The 20,045-nt window shown below is 39.9% G+C and overlaps 1 protein-coding gene across 1 annotated transcript in view; it reads left to right on the top strand.

Moving 5' to 3' along the window:
* Positions 1 to 16,558, top strand: part of rttn (rotatin) — a 127,606-nt gene extending 111,048 nt beyond the window's left edge. The window contains exons 42-49 of the mRNA XM_062021083.1: positions 911 to 1,008; positions 1,787 to 1,864; positions 8,318 to 8,444; positions 11,767 to 11,960; positions 12,027 to 12,300; positions 13,610 to 13,713; positions 13,853 to 13,931; positions 16,293 to 16,558. Of these exons, the coding sequence (XP_061877067.1) occupies positions 911 to 1,008; positions 1,787 to 1,864; positions 8,318 to 8,444; positions 11,767 to 11,960; positions 12,027 to 12,300; positions 13,610 to 13,713; positions 13,853 to 13,931; positions 16,293 to 16,399 (1,061 nt within the window). The 3' untranslated portion in view covers positions 16,400 to 16,558. The remainder of the gene's footprint in view (positions 1 to 910; positions 1,009 to 1,786; positions 1,865 to 8,317; positions 8,445 to 11,766; positions 11,961 to 12,026; positions 12,301 to 13,609; positions 13,714 to 13,852; positions 13,932 to 16,292) is intronic.
* Positions 16,559 to 20,045: the final 3,487 nt, after the last annotated feature.

The raw sequence follows: 20,045 nt of genomic DNA, 5'->3' as shown, positions 1-20,045 counted from the left end.
TTATACATCAGGAAGTGTAGTGTAAGACAGTGTTTAAAATAAAACCATCAAAGGCAATCTGCTTTTGTATAAAGTTAAGTTAGGTTAAATGAAAGTATTATTATTATTATTAATTATTATTATTATTATTTATCTTACGGTATATCAAAAATAATATTGAGCAAAATGTAATTGAAATATTGTCGATGTGGCCCTCCAGCAGTGCTCGGGTTGCTCATGCGGCCCCCGGTAAAAATTAATTGCCCACCCCTGACCTGTGGGTTGTTCCAAATAAGTGTTTGATTAGCATTCTTCAAATTTTCTATGTCTTTTTTTGCCACTTGTGCCAGCTTTTTCGAAACATGTTGCAGGCATCAAATTCCAAATGAGCTAATATTTGCAAAAAATTAAGTTTTCCAATTCGAACGTAGGGCAGCACGGTGGGACAGGGGTTAGTGCATGTGCCTCACAATACGAAGGTCCTGAATAGTCCTGAGTTTGCGTGTTCTCCCCGTGACTGCGTGGGTTCCCTCCGGGTACTCCGGCTTCCTCCCACGTCCAAAAACATGCACCTGGGGATAGTTTGATTGGCAACACTAAATTGGCCAAGTGTGTGAATGTTGTCTGTCTATCTGTGTTGGCCCTGTGATGAGGTGGTGACTTGTCCAGGGTGTACCCCGCCTTCCGCCCGAATGCAGCTGAGATAGGCTCCAGCACCCCCCGCGACCCCAAAAGGGACAAGCGGTAGAAAATGGATGGATGTAGTTCGAACGTTAAGTATCCTGTCTTTACAGTATATTCAATTGAATATGAGTTGAAACAGATTTGCAAATCCTTGTATTTTGTTTTTATTCACGATTTACACAACGTGCCAACTTAACTGGTTTTGGGTTTTGTACAATGTGGCTTTTTGTGCGTGTGTGCGCTCCAGCAGGTCTAATTGACAGTTGCATGGAGCAAATGAAGCAGATTCACAATCAGCTGCACCTAGAGTCAGTCCGACCTGGCAAGCCTTCCCACCGCAAAAAGGTTAGATTAATTCTGAATTTTGAGCTCCATTTTTATTGGATGCATTGACTATATTTATGGAAAGCTATTCCTACTGAGGTTGTGCATTTGTTGCAAGTGTTTTGAACTAATAAAATATTTAGTTCAACACCCCAGGTTTGACTTAATTAAATTAATTAATGCACTGGATTAATCATATTAGAACATTTTACGCTTTTAATGATTTTTGAATAGATTCATAATACCAATAACAAGAATAATGCGCTTTTTTGTCATTATATGTTCGTATTGTGATGAATATTAAAGACAAACCCACTTTTTGAAGACCATTTTTAATCAAGACAAAATGATTATTCTTTTTTAGTATAGTACTGGTAATTTATAATAATGATTTCATGTTTAAAAACTGCTTAGCAGTTGTTTGATGAGTCTCCCTCATTGATCACTAATTAACCGTTAAATTAGCACCATAACTTGTTTGTTAACTTGCCTGCTAACGTTTTGAGTCTTTTTTCCGAGCGGGCTGTGTGTGAGTGACGGGAAGAAAAGCTCTAACTTATTAGTGGAGATGTCATTTGATGCCACCTGTTGGTTTGCATTCATATACATCTCCAGGCCTCAAATATAAGACAGCCCTTTTTATGATAAAGGTACCGTCTTTTATTTTGGAGGATATGATAATTAATTGTCAGCTTTTCTTTATGACTTGCTTCAAGCCTGACTTCCATTTAATGAGCAAATATTATGTGTCCGTGCGAGAGCTTCATTTAACTTTGTGTTGTTTTTCCCACATCATCAGGAAGAAGGCCCTTTACAGGAGCTGAAGCTGATGGTGGAGATCCTGCGAAGTGCTTTGTACCACAATCGCGAATGCAAAGTGAGCCTCTTGCCTTTTAATTCCCAGCTGCTAATTGGTGTCAAATGAGTCCCCTGAGTACCGATACGCTGGAGTGCTTGTAAATGAGGCTAAACCACCCTACAACTAAGTTAATAGCATTCTTTATGAAGTATTTGTATTAGCTGGCTTTACTCTTCCAAGTGACCGTTTAGTAAATTGTGTTTCTATAGCCTTAGATGTCCTCCTTTTGAGAGAGCTGCGATCTGTGGAGACACAAATATTTGGACCTTGGCAAAAATGGCCTAAAATATGGCGTTTACAGTTTAAAATATCTTTCACTTTTCTGGGAAGACCCTTTGGGATGCTTGATAGTGTTTCATGGCTTTGTCATCTTCTTCCTCACCAAGCTCATCCAAGCATGCCTTTATGGACCTTGCTTTATGCACTGGAGTTGTCCAAGCACTTTTGTCCATAGTAGCGCTGTCAAAAGTATCGATACCAACACGCACATAATAAATGGATACCTGCTTTTGTCAGTACCGTATACTATGCAACACTTTCCTTGGCAAGCCGCGTCAATACTTGGCTCATGAGCAGCAAGTCAGTGCCGAAGAAGAACACCAATGTTTCCCATCTATTTACTTCCACCATCCTAGTCACTGCCGTTGTGTCCTTGGGCAAGACACTTTACCCACCTGCTCCCAGTGCCACCCACACTGGTTTAAAAAAAATGTAACTTAGATATGGGTTTCACAATGTAAAGCGCTTTGAGTCACTTGAGAAAAGCGCTATATAAATATAATTCACTTCACTTCACTTCAGCAACTTTGTTGTTATATTTAGCGAGTAGTGGTACACATTAAAAGTGAAAAAAATCAAACACAAGCGGTTACTTAAGTATTCGCCATGCAAGTGAAAACCAAGATCCGCCACTACAAGCCCAGAGAGTGTGTACCACAGCATGCAAAAAAACCTCCAGAAGCAAGTAACCCAACCTTTTATCACTTCAATAAGTGCTAAGAAATAGGGTAGTCTCGATCTGATATTGATATCGGGTATTGGTCCGATAACAGCAAAAACACAAGTATTCAATGATATCGGCTTGCATCTAAAACTTCTGATAGAAGCTCCGAAGTATAACCCATTTATCATTTATTTACAACATGGACAGTCCATCCATCCATCAATTTTCTACCGCTTGTCCCGTTCGGGGTCGCGGGGGCAGGGAATGGAGCCTATCTCAGCTGCTTTCGGGCGGGAGGCGGAGTACACCCTGGACAAGTCGCCACCTTATCACAGGGCCAACACAGATAGGCATCATTAACACTCACATTCACAGGGCCAATTTAGTCTTGCCAATCAACCTATCCCCAGGTGCATGTCTTTGGAGGTCAGTTAATAGCTAAATGTCCTCCAATAAGCACACAAGGCTGGTCATTTCTTGTAATTGACTTAAGTTATTAACATTGGTGTCAGGAAGTGGTGGTGACAAACCCCAAGATGCAGAGATGACAGGCTTGGTGCAGGAAAACATGGTTTTAATGTCCAAAAAATGCAGGTGAAACACAAACCAGAAACCAGGAGACAGGAACAGGAATCAGGAACCAGGGAATAGCTCACAGCATACAAGAAACAACTAACAAGAGAAGAGGAACCAGGGAGAACTGGAGACAGCAAGCAGTCCACAGCATACAGCAAACAGCTTACAATTCTCCAGCACTGACGGGAGGGCGAGGCAAGTATAAATAGCAGCCGGCTGATTGACACCAGGTGTGGCCAGATGCCAATCAGCCACAGCTGAGGGGAAACAGCACTCAGGGAGACAAGCAGGAAACTGAACAAAAATAAGAGCGCTGACAGGAAATAAAAACACACAGAGAAAAAAACAAAACATAACCAAACTGTCAGTGACAAGCCTGACAGTAGCCCCCCTTCCGATAACGGATACCAGAAGTTCTCGATAAACAAAAAACCCCAAAAAGTCCAAAGTCACGGGAGGGCGGACAAGGCGGTGGGCCGCCAGGCCAACACTGCTCCCCAAGGGGATGGGTCAAATGCAGAGGACAAATTTCACCACACCTAGTGTGTGTGTGACAATCATTGGTACTTTAACTTTAACTTTAACCAGCGGGGAAGAGTCAGGTGGCAACCGCGAGTTGAATGCCGCCGAAATTGGCGAGGCGGTCGCCCATGTAATGGCCGACGAGAGGGCCACAAGGCGGCGCCCGATGGCCGACCGTGCGTCAGGCTAGCTGGAGGTCGCGGAGGCGACGATGCTGGAGACTGAGGCGACGATGCTGGAGACTCTGGCGAAGCTGTGGGACGGCCCGCTGGAGACGAGGAAGACGATGTCGACGCCGTGGCCGGAGCCGGAGACGAGGAAGACGATGTAGATGCCGTGGGCGGAGCCCGCGACGAGGAAGACGATGTCATCGGCGTGGGCGGAGCCAGCGACGAGGAAGACGATGTCGTCGGCGTGGGCGGAGTCAGAGGAGCAGGCGGCTCGTCTGCCGGCTTGGGCAGAGTCAGAGGAGCAGGTGGCTCGTCTGCCGGCGTGGGCGGAGTCAGAGGAGCAGGCGGCTCGTCTGACCCAAAGAGTCCCCAAAGAGGCCCACAGACGACAAGGATGGGTGGGAGGGAGCTTGAAAGGAGGCTTCTCCTCCATTCGGCCATCAGCGCCAGCATCCTGTCAAGCCTCTCTGCCATAGAAATCCCCGCGGGGTTCGTATTTGGCTGGAGTATTCTGTCAGGAAGTGGTGGTGACAAACCCCAAGATGCAGAGATGACAGGCTTGGTGCAGAAAAACATGGTTTTAATGTCCAAAAAATGCAGGTAAAACACAAACCAGGAACCAGGAGACAGAAAACAGGAACAGGAATCAGGAACCAGGGAATAGCTCACAGCATACAAGAACAGCTAACAAGAGAAGAGGAACCAGGGAGAACTGGAGACAGCACGCAGTCCACAGCATACAGCAAACAGCTTACAATACTCCAGCACTGACTGGAGGGTGAGGCAAGTATATATAGCAGCCGGCTGATTGACACCAGGTGTGGCCAGTTGCCAATCAGCCGCAGCTGAGGGGAAACAGCGCTCAGGGAGACAAGCAGGAAACTGAACAAAAATAGGAAATAAAACACAGAGGAAAAATCAAAACATAACCAAACTGTCAGTGACAAGCCTGACAATTGGAGGCTAAAGGCTACTAGGAGATAGCAGCCACTGACGACCACAGCTAAACACACAAGCTAGACGTATGAAAAAAGTGTCTTTGATTGAACAGTACTGCAGTCTAAACAAGACATTTGGCAATATAAATAAGTAGGGATGTCCGATAATGGCTTTTTTGCCGATATCCGATATTCCGATATTGTCCAACTCTTAATTACCGATACCGATATCAACCGATACCGATATATACAGTCGTGGAATTAACACATTATTATGCCTAATTTGGACAACCAGATATGGTGAAGATAAGGTCCTTTTTAAAAAAAATAAAAAAATAAAACAAGATAAATAAATTAAAAACATTTTCTTGAATAAAAAAGAAAGTAAAACAATATAAAAAGTTACATAAAAACTAGTAATTAATGACAATGAGTAAAATTAACTGTTAAAGGTTAGTACTATTAGTGGACCAGCAGCACGCACAATCATGTGTGCTTACGGACTGTAGCCCTTGCAGACTGTATTGATACATATTGATGTATAATGTAGGAACCAGAATATTAATAACAGAAAGAAACAACCCTTTTGTGTGAATGAGTGTAAATAGGGAGGGAGGTTTTTTGGGTTGGTGCACTAATTGTAAGTGTATCTTGTGTTTTTTATGTTAATTTAATAAAAAACAACAAAAAAAAACACTAAAAAAAAACAGATACCGATAATTTTCCATATTACATTTTAAAGCATTTACCGGCTGATAATATCGGCCTGTCAATATTATCGGACATCTCTATAAATAAGTATTAAATATATTTGCATATTACTTACAGATACAAAGTCTTCAAGGCAGAAACGTATTAGAAAGTACCCAGTAACAAATGTGTGTGCATCATTCGACTTCCTTTGTCATGCCCTTAATGTAATGAATTATTGTAACCACATTGGTGTCGTCAAAACACAAATTAACACTTAATTTCAAAACCATAAATTTGTCATAAGTTTAGTGTTTTCATACGTACCATTGTTCTCTGAGTAATGTCACTTGACCAAACCTTTTCTAACATGCCGCACTACAAAATAGTTATGTATATGTACTTTTATTCCTTAAGGTTATTGTTTTTCATAGCTACCATTGTTCTCTATGTGACTTAATTCATACTTGCCAACCCTCCCGTTTTTAGCGGGAGACTCCCGGTATTCAGCGCCTCTCCCGATAACCTCCCGGCAGAAATTTTCTCCCGACAAACTCCCGGTATTCAGCCGGAGCTGGAGGCCACGTCCCCTCCAGCTCAATGCGGACCTGAGTGGGTACAGCCTGTTCTCACGTCCGCTTTCCCACAATATAAACAGCTTGCCTGCCCAATGACGTCATAACTGTAGAATGATCGAGGGCGAGTTCTTGGTTTCTTATGTGGGTTTATTGTTAGGCAGTTTCATTAACGTCCTCCCAGCGCGGTAACAACACACAACAACAGCAGTCACGTTTAGTCTACCGTAAAGCAGTTTGTCTGCCGTAAACAGCAATGTTGTGACACTCTTAAACAGGACAATACTGCCATCTACTGGATAGCCTCCAGAACACTGAAATTCAAGTATTTATTTTATTTATATGTATAATAAAATAAATAAATATATATATATATATATATATATAGCTAGAATTCACTGAAAGTCAAGTATTTCATACATATACATATATATATATATATATATGAAATACTTGAGTTGGTGAGTTCTAGCTTAAATATATTCCCCTCTTAACCACGCCCCCACCCCACCCCAGACCACGCCCCTTGGCCCCCACCCCCCACCTCCCGGTATCGGAGGTCTCAGGGTTGGCAAGTATGACTTAATTTCACTTGATCAAACCCTCTAACTTTCCACACTACAAACAAAGTATGTACTATGTTTTGTGCTGATATCCGTATTAGGTTAATATCGGTATTGCCAACACTCAATGCTCCAATATCGGTATTGTATCAGAAGTGAAAAAGTTGTATCAATACACCCCTACTAAGATAACAGAGGGACACTCCTACATCATTCGGCAACATTTTGAACACCACTGAGGTGGCGACTTGTCCAGGGTGTACTTTCCGCCCAATTGTAGCTGAGATAGGCTCCAGCGCCCCCTGCGACCCCGAAGGGAATAAGCGGTAGAAAATGGATGGATGGATGGTTTACTTATTTCACCAGGAAGGCAAAGTGTGGCCTGAGGGCCATTGTTTAACACAGCTTATTTTTGGGGGCACTGTACTCTTTGAACACAATATAAAGTGCTATACAGCAATGCATATCAAATAAACATAAAAAGGGGGGCTATTTATTAACAATCAACAACAACGGCAAGCTAAACTATCCTGTATGCGCTGCACTGCTAACACACGCACACACAGAAGTCCCTTGGGTGCCCTCACAAACAGACACCACAAAAATCACAACCATATTGCTACAATAATAACAATTTTAAAAAGTAAAATCCACTTTACATGAGCGGCAAATGAGCAGCTGACGAGTGGAGAGAAAGAAGCAGACAGAGGGGAAGAAGAATCAATCTCTTCAATACAAGCTAGCACAAAATGGCTGCCAGCGGGATGCAAAATGAATACATGAATAATACGTTTGTACACCGAGACATGGTTCACACACACAGGCATATTTGGCTCGATCAAAAAGTTTGTAAATGGAAAAGTTCGCAAACAGAGGGTTCGTAAATCGAGGTTCCACTGTACTGTTTGAATATAGTGAGAGGCTAAGGGTCACTGCTCGTCTTTTTTGAAAATATAGTTACGTCTTGGCAGCTGATACTGTAATTTAAGTTCTGTACAAAAATATGTTGAAGCACAGTGATCTTAAATATTTGACAGTTTGAAACAGGTTTCAATAAAGTGGTGAATTTTTACATGAGTTCAGTTTTTTACATTTTTATCGCCAATACATTTTAAGGAAATTCATAGGTATCAGTATCGACAACTGAAATTCCGGTAATGTGAGAATCCACGTAAATAGTCTTATAACTATTTACGTGGTAACAGCATTTAATTATGTTGGATAAAAGAGCATTATTGCTCTTTTATCCAACATAATTAAATGCTGTTACATAGCCTGTACATAAACAGCTTGTTGTATTGTAGCTACATGGTACTCCTACTACTATTACAGGCGGTACACTGCTTGTGTTTAACGATATTATCCGAGACTTACGCTTCTCGCTTAGAGTGGCACACAGTGATAGGCACAGGAGAATAAATGCCAGATTTAATGAAGCTATTTTGATGAAATGTTCAGTGTATAAATGTATTAACCCTTTGTGTGTTGGTGTAGGAGGTGGCCAGAGATACACGCCTGACGCCGGTGCTTCACAGCCTTTGGCCCTGGCTCGTATTGGATGATGCCATCATGGAGGTGGCGCTGGAGCTCCTCTGTGTCTACACGGCCGACTTCCCTGCAGGTTTCTATATGTGTCTCAGTTCTGTTGTGAATGTCTTCTGTGCCCAGCCATGCTTGTCTAATGTGCCCATTGTCCAGCAGTGACCACTGGGCATTGTGCATTACTGTGTAAGTCCACAATGGCCCACAATGGCGACAGTGTGATGAGCGACAAGGCTGTCTCAGCTGCATGTGCAACAGCGGGTTTCACACTAGTAGATTTTTTGGGGGGGAGACTCGCTGCTTCAGTAATTAGTATCCTAGTTTAATTGGAAGTCAGAACGCCGACAGGCTTGTAAGAAAAATGTTTTTTTGAGGAGAAGAAAAGGCACGATTCATGGGGAGGAAACTGGGAAATGTTACTTTGATAAATAGCTCACGGTGCCTTTGATGTGTTCACGAGGGCTGCACTTGCGAGATGGAAATCACTTTTGTCTGCGAGGGGAAGGAAGTTTTATTTGCAAACCCTTTTTCTGGCTGTGTTTTTTGTCTCTGTTCCTATTTGATTGGCACTGCTTCCTCAGCGGGGGCCGGCGCAGTAGACCCCCCTGTAAGGATGGAGCTCTGAGGCAGCAGAAAGGAGTGAAGTCAGACGCTACTATTTCCCTAAAGGTTAACTGAACAGCGGGTTGTGTTGCGGCAGTGGCAGTTTGGCTTAATGTTACGCCATCCGCCCTGCGGCTACCATTTTGTCTCTAGAGACAAAAGGGAATGTTTTATCTCAAGTCTTTCATCCAAGGCTTAGTTTGAGTCACATTGTTCTAAACTGTGCATACTTTGACAAGTTTTTTTTTTTTAAATGCAAAGGAACACAGAAATGGAAAAGATTAGAATCTATGTACCATCCATCCATCCATTCAGTGCCGGAAAAAACATCATCTATGTTGCATGGGTGCAAATAATGAATCTGAGAGTGGGAAGCAGATCTATAGTAGAGCAGATCTTCCTTGACAGGTACTGAGAGAGCCCCAGGCTAACATTAGCATACACATGTTCTCTGCACAAAAATGAACTTGAGTCGTGGATCTGCTCCCAAGAATGACAGAATGTGTTTTTGTGCTACTTTTCCAAGTGGACTTAATTGTAAACTAATGTATTGACATGTAAATGTTTTAACTATCACTCCCATAAAAGTGAAGTAAATATTTGGTTTCAGTGCAGTACTTTCCCACCTGCTCTTTATTTATGACACGTTTAGACGGCGTGCAGTCATGCAGAGGTGTTTTGGTGTGGCGAGCAGACACCCGTGCACCCTGACGACATCGTTTTTATTCTGGACTTCTGGTGCTTTTGGCTAGCGTTAAGGTAAACTGTAAAAGACTTCTGGTGCCTGAAATAAGGAAGAAAAGAGTGCTTCTCTAAAGTGGAGTGCACGACTTGGCTGCAGCCAGCAGAGGTGCTGTTGATTCAGTCTGATTTAGAGGTAACCATCATCCAGGCAGCCTTAGTCTGCCCTGTTATGGCAATAGATATAAGCTCAATTTTCATTGTACAACATAATAAACAAAATTGAGGTGCTCTCCAAAAATGGGTTAAGAAATACGCATTACCTATGACATACATATACAGTCGTGGTCAAAAGTTGACATACACTTGTAAAGAACATAATGTCATGGCTGTCTTGAGTTTCCAATAATTTCTACAACTCTTATTGTTTTGTGATAGAGTGATTGGAGCACATACTTGTTGGTCATAAAAAACATTCATGAAGTTTGGTTCTTTTATGAATTTATTATGGGTCTACTGAAAATGTGACCAAATCTGCTGGGTCAAAAGTATACATACAGCAACATTAATATTTGGTTACATGTCCCTTGGCAAGTTTCCCTGCAATAAGGCGCTTTTGGTAGCCATCCACAAGCTTCTGGCAAGCTTCTGGTTGAATTTTTGACCACTCCTCTTGACAAAATTGGTGCAGTTCAGCTAAATGTGTTGGTTTTCTGACATGGACTTGTTTCTTCAGCATTGTCCACACGTTTAAGTCAGGACTTTGGGAAGGCCATTCTAAAACCTTAATTCTATCCTGATTTAGCCATTCCTTTACCACTTTTGATGTGTTTGGGGTCATTGTCCTGTTGGAACACCCAACTGCTCCTAAGACCCAACCTCCAGGCTGATGATTTTAGGTTGTCCTGAAGAATTTGGAGGTAATCGTCCTTTTTCATTGTCCCATTTACTCTCTGTAAAGCACCAGTTCCATTGGCAGCAAAACAGGCCCAGAGCATAATACTGCCACCACCACCAGCTCAATGTTTGTTTCATCTGACCACAGAACTTTCCTCCAGAAGGTTTTTTCTTTGTCCATATGATGTCAGATGAAAGAAAAATTGAGCTGTTTGGCCACAATACCCAGCAATATGTTTGGAGGAGAAAAGGTGAGGCCTTTAATAGCTTTAGCAGAGATGCAAACAGTCCCTTTCACAGACAATACATTGTTGTGCTTTCCTCTACCATGGCTGACATTCTGGTTGTTGTTACTTGAAAACACTTGATATGATGCACACTGCACCTTTTGCAAAAAAAAAACATTTCTATGGCAAATCTGAACAATGGCTGTTATGATGTTTGCTAATAGTTTTTTCAATGAATTTACAAAAGAGAGTATTCTGGTGTATTTAGTTAGTTTAACCATTTTGTTTTCTAATGTAAAAGAGCAGTGAATGAATTCATATACTTACAATTCATTCTGGCCCTCTAATTTTCCTTTATGTCTTTGTACTTATTTGTCCATAGGGATATTAAATGGTATTAAATTATATCCATTATGGTCTTAAACAAGTATTAAAAAATCCTACATTTCACTTGTATAAACCTGCAGAGACCCTGTATACTGATACTGCCCTTGGTATCGACACTGTTTATGGATCGATCAACCGTCCTCTTACATGTCGTGTACTGACTGTGACAATACTGACACACCAACAGTTGTTGTTATATCATCCTCTCTCTAACTCTATTAATCTACTTGTTAATAACTGCTTACTTTCTGCTGTAACATGATGCCATCAACACTTCTTAAACTTTACTAGTACTTCTTGGTGTTGTTTCAAGCTAGCTCAGCGGCTTGCTTAGCTATTAGCATGTCTGCTCCTGGCTTCAGCTCGGTGTGTAACATGTTTAGCCTTGTCCTCCAGTGACAATACTTAATAATAATATACTACTGTATATAAAAATAAATTCAATGTCAGCCATAGGGACTTAAGTTATGGGATCGGCATTAAAAGGCATCAATCAGCAATGGCAATTACGTATTTCATGAAAATCGGCTGATACTGATCGGTGGCTGATCATCAGAACATACTTGGTGCTAAACATAGTGGTTCTGTTTTATTCCCCTGTCCCAGCATGCAGTTCTGTGTGTGGTAGCGGGCCAGGTGTCGCACCAGGACAGAAAGGGACTTCTGGTGGCTCCCTGATGCACTACGTCATAAGCTTGGCCTCGGGAGTCGCCGCTGACCACAACCCCATCCAGAAGCTCTCCTTCTCCCTGCTGGCTAACTTGGTCATGTCCCGTGACTGCCGTGGCGTCTTGCAGAAGGCAACCAACTCTAAAATTAGTCCTGAAAAATAGTTTGATTTGTAATCAGTTGATTTCCTTTTCCAGAAAAACTTCCTCCAAGCCTTCACGTCAGTACCGCTGCCTAAAGTTGGCGGTGCCAAGGCAGCAGTTGGAGGCGGTGGCCCAGGCAGCCTAATGAGTCTGTGGCTCAGGCTGCTGGTCAGTCTGTCGTTTTCAGAGGACGGCCAGCAGGGCATCCTCCGGACCACCGGAGCTCTGGAGGTGCTGGTCGAACTGGCGCCTCATCGACGCCACGCTCTGCTGGCCCTGCACAACCTTTGCTTCTGTCCCGCCAACAAACCTCACATCATCGCCAGTGGTACGAGGAGTCAATTTGGAGTTTATTCCAACATTTCTTTTTGGTTTAAGATACAGTGATGCTAATGGCTGTAAATACATTTAATAGTAGTAGCTTATTTACAACACGTAAAACAACAACAACAACAAAATAATATTAAAATGGTAAGGGAATTTTACTTGCAGTATAAAGCGCTTTTCTACCTTTAGGGTACTCAAAGCGCTTTGACACTTTTACCACATTAACCTACTGATGACACATTGGGGGTTCAGTATCTTGCTCAAGGATACTTTGTCATGGTCACAGGGGGACTGAGGATCAAACCCGCAACCTTCAGGTTGGGAGACAACCACTCTGCCACTTGAGCCATGCTACCTCGAAAAAGATATATATATATATATATTTAATGATAATAACAATGTAAAGTAAAGATACAGAAACAAATAGTTCACCATGAAAACACATACAAATGCAAACATATTAGGTTTTTCATATCGAGGAAGGGGAAGGAAGAAGTGAAACGTATTTACTTATTATTATTATTATTATTATTGATAAACTTATTTGTATAATGATTCATTTACTGATATTTTTTCATATGTTATTAATATTTGTGTCACATTTTTGGCACAGACTTACATATGTATACTAGTACAAGTACACCAACAATTAAGTAAATAAATACCCAAACAATAAAAACAATAATAATGTAAACATATTTAGATTGTTAGAAACCCTCAATCTTGTATGTAATGAAAATCATGTTTTTGTATCTCTTCTTACTCTGAATTATGGTTGGACATTCTCCTTACACTTCATTCAAACTGTTCACCTTGTGTTGTGCGTATATACCTGATTTTGAAATTGAATTTACCCCTCAAATTAAAAGCCCCTTCCCTTTCAATTAATATTTTGTAAACTTTTTGATGGAGTGAATAGTTGTTTCTTTGAATGTAATGTGCTGTTTGTAGTTCCACAAGATTTTTAAAACTGCATGTCCAGCCCTTCAATAATTTTTTGATTAATTAGTGCAAATTAGTGTAATTTGTTTTTAGGTATATCTGCATTGATAATTAATTTTTATTAATGCATTTTTTTGTTTTGAAATTTAAAGTCTAAATATATATTGGCTCTGTTTAAGAGTATTTAATGACAAAATGTTAAGAAAATCAAAATGGCCACCATTTGTTTGATGTGCAACTAAAGGTCACATGTCATCTGTGCCTCCAAGTTCCTGTTAAGGCATTGCTGAAGGAGATATAATGTGCAGTATTATATATATTTTCTGTCTGCTTGATGTATGTAATTAGCCCTTTTCGAATTATTTCAGACAAAGCTCTGACAGTCTTGTACTGCTGCCTGGAAAATAAAGAGATGGAGATGCGCTGCATGGGTGCGTCTGCACTTTGGGCGTTGCTCCATAACAACCAACGGGTACATTCACACACACACCTCTCTCCCCTTTAAGCCTAAACAAATCCTTGAAAGAGCTTTATTATGCAATTGACCAATGTCTTTTATCTCTGTTTTGTATAATCCTCTTTACAAAACCTTTCTTTTTTGGCCCTCCAAGGCCAAGACTTCCTTGAAGTGTCCATCTGTTCGATTGCGGATCGAGGAAGCACACCGTATGTCCAAGAATGATATGAAAGGTATGCGTTCACTTGCATTAAAACTTGACCCTGAATTTTATTGCGTGTATTTAATTGTGTTTTTTTCCCCATTTATTTTATCTGTACGCCACAGATGCTGAGAACAAGCAGGATCCCATAGGATCCTACTTGTTGAAGTGCCTAGAAAGCCTCTCCCACCTGCTAAACACATGATTGTAATTTAGCTTATTTATATGCGTCATGTATCATAATTTGCCAAATATTTTCTAATTAAATTCACCTTTTTAGGTACTGTGAAACAACATTTAAGGGAGGATTTATTGCAATGTTGTTTTTTTAGTCATTTGGAATCTTAATGTAGATTCATCTTGTTTTGTAAGGGGTTGACTTGACTTGACTTGACTTTATTTATTCATGCTTGCAGTGGAGCCAGGGCCCCACTGAAAAAACAGCTGAACTTTACAATGAATATCAAACAAACAAAGGTAAAAAAGATGAAAATAACAGACAGTATTTTATATTTAAAAAAAAAAAAATAATAAAAAAAACATTTTCAGGGCAACAGCAGCATGGAAACTATTAGCATTCTGGTATATGACTGTATTACTTATTTAATTAGATAGTGTCATGATACAGTTTAATAAGGGGATATTTGTGTCCATATTTTACAAGGAAGTATTAGGGTTACAATTAAAATATATATACTATTACATAAATAAGATCAAATAGTTTTGTAAGTGTAAAAAGGGTCCTTGAAATTTCACCTGCATGAACTTAAAATGTTAGCCTGTCCAAAACCACAACTACGATGAGGTTTGGTGACTGAAATTTCACCTTCAATAATCCAGCAGTCATTTCCCATAATTTATTAGTTTTTGAATAATGTGTAGATAAATAATAATTTCCCCGCATAGACAGTGTGGAAAAAGGCGTACACAACTATTGTTCTGATAACTTAATTGTATGTTTTGTATGATTACTGATATGGTTAACATTATGAGCAAAAAATAAGTATAACAGAATCTCCATTTCCGGACTTCCATGCTCTTCCATCTCTTCTTCCAGAGACACCACAGCCTGTGTTTCCTCATGTTCTTTCAGCATTTCCTCACACATCTTGAGGAAAACATCATTAGAAGAGGACGCAGGTCCTGAATTAGTCTTTCTCCCCTCGATGTTGCTCCTGATTTTCAGCATCTCATTTAACTCTTGAGTCTTTCACATTTTTTCCATCCAAACTCCGACCAAAACCTTTCTTCTTGAAAGTCAAAATAATGAAAGATCACTGCTAATTACACTCCTTACGCTTGGTCTTTCCCATTTTGCGCAAGTCATTTTGACTGGAGAGGTCGATACTTTCTCATGTTCCCATCATATGGAAATGTATGCAGGCTGACCCCATCTTTAGTTGTATTGCTATAACCTGGAACAATGCATCTGGCAGACATATTTAATAATTCCTTCCAATTCTGCACAACAATAAAATTATTTGGGATGAAGATATTACCAGAACACATACTATGCAATATAAAATTGCTTCCCATCTTCTGTAGGTGACATCCACAGGCTAAAAATGGGCGTTCCAAAATGTGTTGAAACAAGCCAAAAATCACTACTATTTTGGTGGGAATTTCACCTGTAGACATAATTTTTAAGTCCCAAATTATGAAATAGGTGCTAATATTGTTTGAGGGGCTCTTTAGAGGGCAAATTGAGGCCACTCCCAAAGTCAGATTCAACCGTTTTTGTGACCGACCAATGTCTTTCCAGACTACCCGTAACTGAAAACCCAAATTTGCCTCATGCTGTAGTCCTCTCAAGGTAAAAAAACACCAAAATGTACTGTGAAAACTGTAAAAATAGTCAAAAAATGTTGGTTTCAGGCTATTTCAAGAACAATGAGGTTCAAGGTTAAAGTGGCCTTGTCAGTTAAAAAAACAACAACACACATACCACACGCAACACAAAGTGGTACCATAGGTTTGTGTGGTCGTCATGGCAATAGCACAGATATGGATAGGGTTGGATAGACTTTTTTTATCCCACAATGGGGAAATTATGTGGTTGCAGTGCATGAGTGAAACATTGAAGAACACTAGAAGGACATATAAGAGTACAGAGCCGATGCAACCACTTGCCACTTCAGCCGCGCCATTTTTACATAGAGCAACAAAAGTAAACCACAATGAAAAACTAAAAAATGAGCAATGAATAATAAACTATATACATACGTTTGCACAATGCATTGATAAATAATGCTACCAAAACACCATGTTAACACCCATATACACTGTGCACATATACACAATTGACCTACATTGCATTGGGGTTTAGCACATTTAGAGTACAAAATGTTTCAGTTTTGATATGTGTGTGTTGCCCTCGGTGGAAACATTTCAGACACACCTGACTTAGGAGAAACCAGCAAAGATCCATTTATCTTGGTACGTATCTTTTTCATTTCTGTTGCACAGTTTTTGCCTTATCATGTTTGCTTTGTTTGTTAGGAAGAATCACAATCAATCAAACCAATCAATTTAATTGGAAAAAAAAAAGTAGTTGGTTTAGCATGCATGCGACATCTTCCTGCCTCAATTGATAAACTGCCTTTATGTGTGTATGCGTGTGTGTTTGTGTACACTGAGCTAGCAGTGAGCTAATATGAAGAGTGTGCTGTGTCTCGGTGACCCGAGAGCGAGCAGGAAGTTGCAGCTCGTGGTGTTGTTCCACTCTGGTCTCATCAATGCTGCTTTCATTCTTCTTCGCCGGGCCAAGATGGATGTCGTACAAAAGGAGCGCTGGTACTTCATGGTACTTTTCCTTCTCGCTTCTCTTAAAGGTAAGCTGCAAACGTGTTGTTATTCTGTCTATATCTAATTGATTTGAATGTGATATTATTTATGTGCTTTTATCTTAAATGATGTACTACATCGAAAGTACGTTTGACAGTCCAATATGTAGGATTATTGTGTACATTGTACTGTAGGCGGCAGAAATTCACCCCTTAATTACAGTAGAACCCTCAAAGTCGACCTGGCTGACCTCCAATCACCCCAATAATACATGTAAAGTAAATTATTAGTTTCATAGTCACTCTTTGTTGGCTGCTTTAGTAACATTTTAACATTCACAAATGTCATACAAGTATATGTAAAAGGTAATCCCCTTTTAATTAACTAAAAATACGGTTGATTGTGTACCCTGCCTTCCGCCCGAGCGCAGCCCTCTCGCGACCCCAAGAGGGACACACGGTAGGAAATGGATGGATGGATGTAAATTTGTTTTTTTCACAGTATCTACAGTATCTTACATCAAAACCAATTCGATGGTGCTATCTGCAGGGAGAAATGAGTGCTGTAGCTGTAAAAACCCGCAAGGGGCTGTCTCATGTAAAAAAGTTTCAAGTTTTAAATGTCCTCCTAGTAAGCACACAAGGTTGATCTTTTCTTGTATTTTAGTGAAGGCTATAGGTGACCAGGAGCCAGCAGCTACACAACAGCTAAGCGCACAATAGCACACAAGCTAAAAACATAGGTAATAAGTGTCCTTCATTTAACAATATTGAAACAGCACATTTGTCAATATAAACAAGTATCAAATAATTAAAGTTGCACAGTACTTACATACACAAAACCTCCAAGGTAGAATGTGTTAGAAAATATCCAGTAACAAACGTGTCCGCGTCATTCAACCTACTGCATTGTGAACTCAACCTAATGAATTATAGTGGCCAAAATAATAAATAAAAAATCCCTTCCCTTCAACTTAAAGACAGCATATGTCCATTCCAGATGGTTCATGATAAACAGGTTAGGGTTTTTCATACCTACAATTGTTCTCCGATTGACTCATTTCACTCGATCAAGCCTTTTACTAAGATTCCACGCTACTAAACTATAAAAGTACCGTATTTTCCGAACTATAGAGCGCACCTATAGTCTATAAAATTCGCTACACCTCCCTGATACCGAAGTACATGTCAAACTACTTCCGGAACGTAAATGACCGCCATAACTACAACACCAGGGGAAACTCCTCAAACCCAGATTCCGATCTAACAAAGGTCTTAACTCATTCTCCTTCTATAGCACATCAATATGGAATGCACTCCCAACAGGTGTAAAAGAAAGTGCATCTCTATCCTCCTTCAAAACCGCACTAAAAGAAAACCTCCAGGCAGCTACAACCCTAGCCTAACCCCCTCCCCCTACCACATCCTCGGATTGTAAATAATCAAATGTATATACTTGTTCTTATGCTTTCTGAGCTCACTATGTTCACTGCTCGCTGTACATATTCTACGAATTGAGACCTACACTGTTACAAATTCAATATCCTACCCTAATACCCTACTGTGCAATATTACCCTTCGAGTGCAATACGTCCGACACTGATTGTTATTTACTACTCCGGTACTCTTGTCCTGTTCTGTATATTGTACAGTATTTTGTATTTCTACAGTGTTTTGTATATTGTACAGGATTGCTTATTATTTGTATTGGATAGTAGTCAGTTTATTTCAATGTTTTCTTTTTTTTTTCTTTATTACCTCTTCTGTAATTTATTTTTGCCCCATATTTGTTCCCACTACCACACCTTAAATTGGAGTCCTTAATCTCGTTATATGCAAATATAATGACAATAAAGTCTATTCTACTCTATTCTATTCTATTCTTCTTCTATTCTATGTTAATTTCTCAGATGATAAACTTGTATGATGACTGAAATATGCTGATAGCAATCTAACCTAACCCCCAACCCACCTCCACATCCCACCCACCGGATTGTAAATAATTCAATGTATATACTCTGATGATTAACTTGTATGATGACTGTATTATGCTGATAGCATATATTTGTACCATGAATTGATTAACGTGGACCCCGACTTAAACAAGTTGAAAAACTTATTCGGGTGTTACCATTTAGTGGTCAATTGTACGGAATATGTACTGTACATGTGCAATCTACTAATAAAAGTTTCAATCAATCAAACTTGTATACAAGCCGCACCCACAAAAATTTAGAATACAAAATATTTTCCATATATTAGCTGCACCGGACTATAAGCCGCAGATATATACGTTGTGAAATTAGTTATTTACACAGAAATATTTTGTAAATGTTATTTTTTTCCAAATGATGTTTGTAACACGGCAGTAAAATGGCTGATAAAAAAAAAAAACAGAAGTCATCGTCATGGACCCGCTAGCTGCGAAAGCTACCTTTCCAATTAGCTAAACAGACTCAATACCTCCACGGTGCTGTTTTGGTGAATTTACAAAACTAAAATATATAACATAAAGAATACTATTTATTGTAAGTTGATAATGCTAACAAACACTCGTAAATGTTTTAGCATATTTTGTAATGCTAACGATAGCTTCAACACATTAAGATAGCACGTACAAATATGCATGAAAAAAATCCTACAGACATCACACATGGGATGGTTTTAGTAAGTATGAATTATATTAGTTATATTGTAGAACTTTCAAACATTGCTGGAGTGATGAATTAAGAATATATATGAGTAGAACGCAATGGACGATTTGAAGACTGAATGGCACTCTACTTTCGATTTGAAAGCACTAATTGGAAGGACACTGCAGCACCTGCTGGGAGCGAACTCGTCCAAAAGATGGTGCCATAGTATTTGCTTGTTTTATTTTACTTTTTGAATTATGGCTGTCCTTTAATTAGCCGCACCGTTTTATAAGCTGCAGGGTGCAAAGCGCAGAAAAAAAGTAGCAGCTTATTGTACGGAATTTATGGTATGTACAAACCCCGTTTCCATATGAGTTGGGAAATTGTGTTAGATGTAAATATAAACGGAATACAATAATTTGCAAATCCTTTTCAACCCATATTCAATTGAATGCACTACAAAGACAAGATATTTGATGTTCAAACTGATAAACTTTATTTTTTTTTTGCAAATAATAATTAACTTAAAATTTCATGGCTGCAACACGTGCCAAAGTAGTTGGGAAAGGGCATGTTCACCACTGTGTTACATGGCCTTTCCTTTTAACAACACTCAGTAAACGTTTGGGAACTGAGAAGACACATTTTTTAAGCTTCTCAGGTGGAATTCTTTCCCATTCTTGCTTGATGTACAGCTTAAGTTGTTCAACAGTCCGGGGTCTCCTT

The sequence above is a fragment of the Entelurus aequoreus genome, linkage group LG15 (assembly GCF_033978785.1).
Source record: "Entelurus aequoreus isolate RoL-2023_Sb linkage group LG15, RoL_Eaeq_v1.1, whole genome shotgun sequence".
NCBI classification, from domain to species: domain Eukaryota; kingdom Metazoa; phylum Chordata; class Actinopteri; order Syngnathiformes; family Syngnathidae; genus Entelurus; species Entelurus aequoreus.
The sequence above is the reverse complement of the archived record's forward strand: the minus strand, read 5'-3'. Positions and strand labels throughout refer to the sequence as shown.